Source organism: Zosterops lateralis (genome assembly GCF_965231275.1).
Source record: "Zosterops lateralis genome assembly, contig: HAP1_HAP1_SCAFFOLD_52, whole genome shotgun sequence".
NCBI classification, from domain to species: Eukaryota; Metazoa; Chordata; class Aves; order Passeriformes; family Zosteropidae; genus Zosterops; species Zosterops lateralis.
The window spans coordinates 728,406-736,556 of record NW_028154612.1 but is presented as its reverse complement, the minus strand read 5'-3'; the positions used below and the strand labels follow the sequence as shown (position 1 = coordinate 736,556).

General features: G+C 42.2%; 1 protein-coding gene across 1 annotated transcript; it reads right to left on the bottom strand.

Moving 5' to 3' along the window:
* Window positions 1-427: 427 nt before the first annotated feature.
* On the bottom strand, window positions 428-8,105 carry LOC310923415 (mitochondrial import inner membrane translocase subunit Tim21-like; the record flags this gene model as incomplete). The annotated part of the gene is made up of 7 exons (XM_083885431.1): window positions 428-1,829; window positions 1,924-2,031; window positions 3,816-3,887; window positions 5,168-5,265; window positions 5,366-5,428; window positions 6,591-6,887; window positions 8,084-8,105. 7 exons carry the CDS (start codon window positions 8,103-8,105, stop codon window positions 1,737-1,739), a joined length of 753 nt encoding a protein of 250 aa, XP_083741557.1. The 3' UTR covers window positions 428-1,736.
* Between the last annotated feature and the right edge of the window lie 46 nt (window positions 8,106-8,151).

Here is an 8,151-nt window from a genome sequence, read left to right as displayed (position 1 = left end):
CCTAACAGCCTCCAGTGAGAGGATGGAACACTGAGCTCTGCCATGGAGAAGGATCTCTGCACGACTTTCTGGTAGTACAATGATCCAGTGAAGCAGGGGCAGCTCCATATGGAAAACTGAGGCTAACACTCTTTGGAATTACCAAAGCGGTGTTCTAAAACATTGTTTAAACTCAGTGAACACAGCTATTCCCCTCCAGTGCAAACTACCACCAGGAAAGATGATACTGCACAAGAGATCAATGTTCAGTATTCCAAATGTCTTGTTCAACTAATCTTCACCTAATTTTGATTACAGTGTCTCCATAGATGCATTTGTATGAAACAGAATTTAAGAAAGCTTTGTAAGCATGGGTGCCAGCCAAGTCCACAAAGAGAACTTCAGCCTCAGGAGAAATATGGAAAGAAGTAATCAGTTCACATAAGACTTCTGTTAGCAAAAAATGTTTGACTTTTATTTCTGCAGACAATCTATATTTCTAAAAAGCTTTAACACTCCTGAAGTTTCAAGAGGCTTAAATAATCTTGCTGGTGATAGGTATCCAGCTAATAGAAAGTTGACAAACAAAGCTATGAAGTGGTTTTTTTTTTCTTCACTGATGAGATGTTCCTAGAAAAAAGATTACAAAAAGCTTCCTGCAATGAGATTGGAAAGCATTTGAGCCTTGTATTTGTAATTCATTCAAATTAAGAACATTAAGGTCAGATAAAGGTGGATTTCTTCTGCTACTTTTTCTGTCTTAATTTTATCAAGAATATTCTCAGCTTTTTCACAACACAGGAGAAATTATGTTCTTCACAGCTGTGTCCCTCATTCATGAAATATAAAGAAGCATCCTGGTAAATCTCAGCTAGCAAGGTGATGCAGGCAGTAAAAGAAAATAATGTGGAACATTTTACAGATCAAAGATGCCATGATAAACACCACAGGTGTTTATCAGATGTAGATACAGACAAGGTGGCAAAGAGAAGTTTAAATTAAATATTGTGGTTTTCAAAACATTTTGAAGGTGATGTCCAACCCAAATCTCCCCTGACAGAGGTTGAGGCCATGTCCTCTTGTCCTGTCACTAGTTGCCTGGGAGAAAAGGCCAACCCCCACCTTGCTACAACCATGCAGAGCAGCATGGCAAACACCGGAAAGAGCAGATGGTAGTGATGTTCTGCTTGCTGGTAATTTATTTAGAAGACACCAATATTAAAGTGTTTATCTTCAGTTGTTTGCCATGGGTGTGTGTGCCTCCACCATTCCTACCCTTACATGCCTAGATCTCTTTTGCATCACTAACATTCTTACTTTACCTTTTTACTACAAAGGTATCCAAAATGAAAACAGTAGAGTTCTGTCTACAGTTAAACTACCTCTTTCTTTATTGCAGTGGTAGTGGGAAATCCAAGCCAAGGAAGACAAAAAACTCCCCATCCAAACCTAAATCCTTGAAAAACTCAGGTTTTGGGTGTGCAGAAGTATTATCGATCATTAGACTGTTCATTAGGAGGCATTATTTTCCTATGTCAAGAATATCTTCCATGATAGTTCTGCTATATTTCATTGGTTTCACTTTAAATCCCTTATCTGTTATTATCAAAAGTCCTTAGTGGAGGTCCTGAGAGGCTACTTCCCATAACACAGCCCTGAAGCTGTGAGACACAATTGGCAACACCACACAATTCATGTGTAGCCTGGCTACAACATCATTATCCAATGTGAGATAAGGCAGCAGCTTTGACCGTTGGCTATCTGTTGTCTTCTATAACAATGGTTCTTCTTGGATAGGTCTCAACGTCCACAATAATATAGTGAACCTTGAATTTTCCTGTTTCAAGATTCTGCAAAGAAAAAAATTCAGAGTGTTTTTTTCTCTTTGGTAGTTTAAATTCATGACTTGTCAGGTTGTCAGGTGTATCAAGCAATTGTACATACCTCTTTGACTTCCACATGGACCGTTCCCTGTTTCCCTGATTCAATGCCCTCAATATAGAACTTCAAACGCATATGTTTCAGTCCGTCCTTTACGTATTCAATGTGACTAAAAACAGCAACAGAAAACAAAAACCCAACCACCCAGCAAGAATACAGATTATATGCTAGTTAAGACTTCAAATTTAAACTTACTTAGAGGAGTTGCTTACTTATTTTGTAAGAAAGTGTATTCCAGTGGTGTCCTTACTCTACCTTGGGTTCCTTCTCTACTGCTCCTCTCAAGCTTTACTGTCAGTGCCTAAGGACTAGTGGAGTTAGAAGAGCTAATTAGCTGCTGAGGATTAAGAGATGAAATGCTTAAATGTCCTCACCCCAGTCCTCCCCTCAAAACTGAAAAGCAATCCAGTGCTGAAGACTATGGAAATGCCTTGTATTAATTCTAAAAAAACCCAGATTTGAAGCCTGACATCTAGAAAGGGACCCCACATCACCAAGAATTCCAGAGTTATTTTAGGCACCTAAACTAAGTTATCAAACCGAAACACACAGAGCATATTTTTTCAAATTAATTATTAGGTTGGTTAAACCACATCAAAACAAACAGTTTACTATGTGCAAAGTTACTTTGGCAATAATTTTGTTCTGCTGAAATTGTGTAACTTTGGCACTGATATGAGATCTCCAACCTAAATGCTGGTATTCAGACTGGAGTTGGGTTGCGCTCAAGTATTAAATAAATAGCACATCACTTTCAAAGTGACCACTTTGGGAAACTAATGACCCCATTAGAGTTCTGGTTTATGTTTCCTACTGAAAATATTAACTGCTGCTTAGCACCAATCTCTTATTTCCATCAGTCATGCCCAGGTACACACTGTGAAATAAACTTCCAATATAGTTTAAAGTGACATGATGGTAGAGAGAACAAATATGAAAGAAGAGCCTTACTGCAGTAAATTTACATTCAGGGTATTCATACACAAAAAAAACCTGTAGATTTTTGAGACATTTAAGATCATTCTTATACTGCAGATGCAAACTCTACAATCTTACACAGTTCTCATCTCAAAAATTTATTTAAGATACTAGTCATTCAAAATAATGGAAATTAAATACTAGGAAAGCTGATTCATAGTACATTTACTTATTTACAGACAGGTGCTCAAGATGTTTGTGCACGTTGATTTCATTTAGCAGCTTTACTTTAAACATTTTTTCACTGAGTCTGGTGAAGAGATAGAGCTTCAATGATTAAAAGCCACTTTCCTCAGACCTTACAAGGAATCTCAATTTCACGGTTCAACCTCTGTCTGGGCTTATGTGTCTCATCCTATATGAAACCTCATTGAATATATTCCTGCCAAATAACCCAATAAAGGCAAAGCAGGGAGGACTTACGTTTTGTAAGAAATAGTTTTCTTGTTTCTTTTAAAAGGAAAGTAATAAAAAGACACACTCATGAGAGGTTAAGGTGATAGACGTTCTGTTAAATATGCAGTAGAGATGCTGCTTCAAGTACCAAAAAGCATCCTGTGTATCAGCTCAGTATAGTTTCAGACTGTAAACTTCTGTCAGATTACTGCTCTCCTCATGCAAGCCTAGGCCTCTGCACTACTGTTTTCAGGCTCATCCCATTTTCTGGAGAGCTCTATGTTTACCGTGATGACCATTGCTTGTTCTGAGGCATTCAGAATTGGCATTTTATATTATATGTACACTGTACTTAGTGATATATGGCACACAAGAGGCACTGCAAAAAAACTTCTATGTTTGATCAAAAGTGACAGGATATGTTACGTACAGTTCATCACTCTAGAACTAACTTGTGATCCAAAAATATCTTTGCTGTGCAGAAACTGATGTCTTTATGGGGCAAACACCAAGGGGTATCTGACATGCTGTCGTCTTCCTCTTCTTGTTGCCTCTCCGTAACCTTTGATAGATTCACCAAAAACACCAATTATCTACAAGAGAAAAGAGGTTTGAGCTGTCAGAAGGGATAACATACAAACAGGTATTCCAGTATCAGCTCACGCCTCTGCTGTGAATACACCCTCTTTTAACAAAATGCCCCTGGAGAATCTAACATGTCAAGAATAGGAGTGTTTATGAAAAAAAAAGAGTTTAAGAAAAATGCCTCTGTATTCCAGTCTTTTTTTTACAGTTCTGTATTAAATGCCTAAAATAAATCCTATTGATATCTTCTATTTGTACTGTTCTCTGAGATGAAGATGTGGAAATTGACATTTTGTGTAAAAAGAAAAAAAAAAAAAGCACAAAATATTTGCCTATGTCTCCTCCAAGAGAATGTTTCAAAGTTTAAAATGCAAATGCATTCCCCTTCCTATTATCTAAAAACCACGACTGAATAAGAAATTCAGTAATTTTTTTTTTCAGATCTATAAAATCAGAGTAGATCAACATAGTCTTAAACTTACTTTAAATTTGGTTAGAAGAAGAGAAGTTTTACTGTGCAAGTACTGGAAAGAAGTATTAATTCTACAAACTTGTTCCAAAGCAGTCTTTTTATTGTTACTAGAGCAACGACTTGTCACTTCATTTCTAGGTTACCTTCAAAGGCATCTGCTACAATCTTTTCTGAAGGATGTTTTGTCTGAAGTAGTGTTTTTTAAAATCTAGTTTCACACTGATTTTTTTGTTTACACCTAGCTATGATGACTGTGTGATCCCATGACTGTTCTCTGCCTGTTTTCCTGTTAGCCAAAGGAATGCTAACTGTGCTTCAAATGAAGAATTTCAATTCCTGGGTATCAGTGCAGTGCTTCACAGAATGACAGAACCATAGGGAAGTGTCACAATAGAGTAAGAGTGTTGAGAAAAGGCAGCAGGTTAGATCTACACAACTTAGTGGGACTAGTTGCCTCTCTGACATGGAGAATTCAAGTTCTATATTTAGCAGGCACTTAGGTAAGTCCCTAAGAGTTTCTGTATGGTGACACAAGCCCAGGCTCTGAAAGACAGACTGTATTTCCATCAGTTTTTATGCTGTGGCACACTCACTTGGCTTCTAGCAGGCTAGTTCAATGCTTGCACTGACATGTCCTGATGAAGGCTCTGCTCTGGAGCTGACCCACCCCATCCCAGCTAAAAGCACTGGCAGAACTGCTAAAGCACCACACGGGTCTTCAAGTAGCTTGTGAGATTCCTAGTGTGAAGTTTTGACTTGAAGAAAGGCAGTAACTACTGAGAAACACAAACTGATGACTGAAGTTCAAAAACCAACCTCGGGGTGAGATCTGCATTTCTCCAAGGCATCTCCATAGATCTTATTTGGACTAGAAGAAGAGAATAGCTCTTTAAAAATCACATAGAACAAGCCACCTGTAACAGAGACAACAGCAGATGAAATGAAAACTTATGAAACCAGATGGAATTAACGAAAAGTGTCTTCTGATAAAGAATGTAATTTAAAAAAAATAACCTGTAACACCAATTCCAACAAGCACCACAATAAAATAGGTAAAGTCTCTTCCAGCTTCTTTCACTGAAATAAAAAAGATAATAACACATAAGTTGCAGCCTTGGATAACACTTGGATGCCTTTCTTACATAAATGCTCTTCTGTTAGTCTGTAGTTCAAACAACGTTTTACCAGAAGAAAAAATTCCAGTAACAGTTTCCATAATGCCACATTGCTGTAAAACAGGCCAAGGAACATCTCTTACATTGTACAGGTCATGTTTACACGTCAGTGTTAAGCCTTATTACTTTCAGTTTGCCAGATGTTTGCAAGATCCAAAGTAGCAATTACTGCTACTTCTTGGGTACATGAGAGCTAGATTTTTTAGGAACTAATGAGGCATTTAGCACTGCAGTATTCACACTACCACCTAAACGCACAATCACTGCAATCCTTATGCAAAGAAAAGAAGTAAAAATAAAAAAGTGAAAGCTTAAAAGTCACACACACTGAAAATAACCGGTTTTATGAATTAGCAATCAATAGAACAGTAAAAGGGGCAATATTAGCCCCAAAACAATATTTTATTTATTAACAAAACTAACTGCTGTTTGATTAGTTTTTATCTTTCAATTTTGATCTAAAGTACAAGTGTCAGTATATACTTCAAAGTAAGTCATATGAGAGTCTCTCTTTCAAAATATTTGAGTATTTGGAAAGAGACTACTATCTTTTAGTGGCAGTGTGCATTTTAGTGGAGTACAAGTTAAGGAGGAAACGTTAGTAACTATTTCTCCTGCAGTCTTCTAATTAGTTGAAGGCGTTTTTTGTAAATCATTTCAAAGTACTTAAACTTTCTGAGGCTAATTATGCAGTAATCACTTTTCACTGAAGTGAATGAGTGAAGGCAATCCATCACGTGTAGTGACGATTTGGTTGGAGGTGAATTTATCCCAACAGCCCTACAGTCAGGCTGCATGTGATAGGTTTTCCTTCTGAAAAGGAAAATGAGAGTCTGCTACACCTTGTGCCTGATAATTACTTAAATCCACAGATTATTTAGCAGAAATCACATAATTTGTTCTGATTGTGCAACGCATACATAGAAATGTAATAGCTGCTCCAAACAATATGATGCGAAAAGAAACCGGCTCGGTGTGCTGAGATTTTTTTTTTTTTCCCTAGATACTTGATGTTTGGAACTACAAAACTTTAGCTGAGCAGCGTACAGCATCCTGCGCCTTACCTTTCTGAGCCGCCGACACCAGCGTCTCCTCGTTCAGTGCCCTTTGCACGGACACATCTTTGCTATCGCCGCCAGGCTTTGCAGCTTTCAGCCCTCCTGCCTGGGTCCCGATTCCCCGACGGGCGGCCCTGAGCAGCAGCGGGGGCTGGTGCCGCCGCCCCAGGCAGGAGCAGGAGCAGGCCCCGGTGCCGGTACCAGTCCCCAGGATCGCCCACCCGCGGGTGGCGAGCAGCCAGCGGCCCAGGCAGCGCCGCCCGAGGGAGGCCCGGGGCAGCATCCCGGGCACAGCTCCGCCGCCTCACAGGGGCACGGCCGGGGCAGGCCCGCCGGATGGAGACTCTGTGCCGCTCGCCACCGCTCTCCCGGGGAACCCTCGGGGAAGTGCCCGGGCGGCCTCCGGCCCCCAGCGGCCGCTGCCCCAGCTCAGGAGCCCACCCGAACCTTTGCCGCCGGCCGCTGCTGCCTGCCCCCGCCCCGGCGGAAATGTTTGGGGCGGCGGAGCGGCGGGCCCTGGGAGCGGTAGTTTGAGCGGGCTCCCTCTCCCGCCCGCCGCCGGGAGCGGCTCCCAGCGAGGTCACTACAGCGCCCGCCGTGCCCAGCGCCGCCACCGCCAGGGCCACGGCCCGCCCTCCGCGGGTAGGGACACACCGCCCCTCACAGGGGGGCTGCTGGCGGCGCCTGCCGTGCCCGTCACGCCTTTAAAGCTGTGTTTTCATGCCTGTGTTTTTTCTTGGTCTTGTACACGCATATGTGTTAAAGAGATGCAGTTGACATTTCCACAGATAGGGCCGGCTAGAGTGATCTGGACAGACTAAATGGGTGGGCCGAGATGGACGGCCCGAGGTTCAACAAGGCCCAGTGTCGGGCCCTGCCCACAACAGGCTGGGGCAGAGGGGCTGGAAAGCTGCTGGGGGAAAAAGATCCGGGGGTGCTGATCTACAGCGGCTGAATATGATAATATGATATCAGTGTGTGCCCAGGTGGCCAAGGAGGCCAGTGGTGACCTGGCCTGTGTCAAAAGCAGTGTTGTGAGCAGGACTGGGAGGTGATTGTCCCACTGTATTGGCACTGTTGAGGCCACACCACTGAGAGTACTGTGTTCGGTTTTGACACCCTCGATTTAAGAAGGACATTGAGTTGCTGGAGTGTGTCCAGAGAAAGGCAGTGGAGCTGGTGAAGAGTCTGGAGCACAAGTCTGAGGAGTGGCCGAGGGAGCTGGGGATGTTTAGCCTGGAGAACAGGAGGCTCAGGGGGACTTGATCACTCTGCACAAATGCCTGAAGGGGGGCTGTGCCAGGTGGGACTCGGCCTGTTCTCCAAGAGGAAATGGCCTCAAGCTGTACTAGGGAGGTCTGGGTTGGATATTAGGAAGAATTTCTTCACAGAAAAGGCGATTAGACATTGGAATGGGCTGCTCAGGGAGGTGGTGGAGCCACCGGGTCTGGAGGTGTTTAAGGAAAGACTGGAATCTGCACTTAGTGCTGTGGTCTAACTGCCGTGGTGGTGTTTGGTCATAAATTGTAAAGTAATCTCAGAGGTATTTTCCAGCCTAATTAATTAT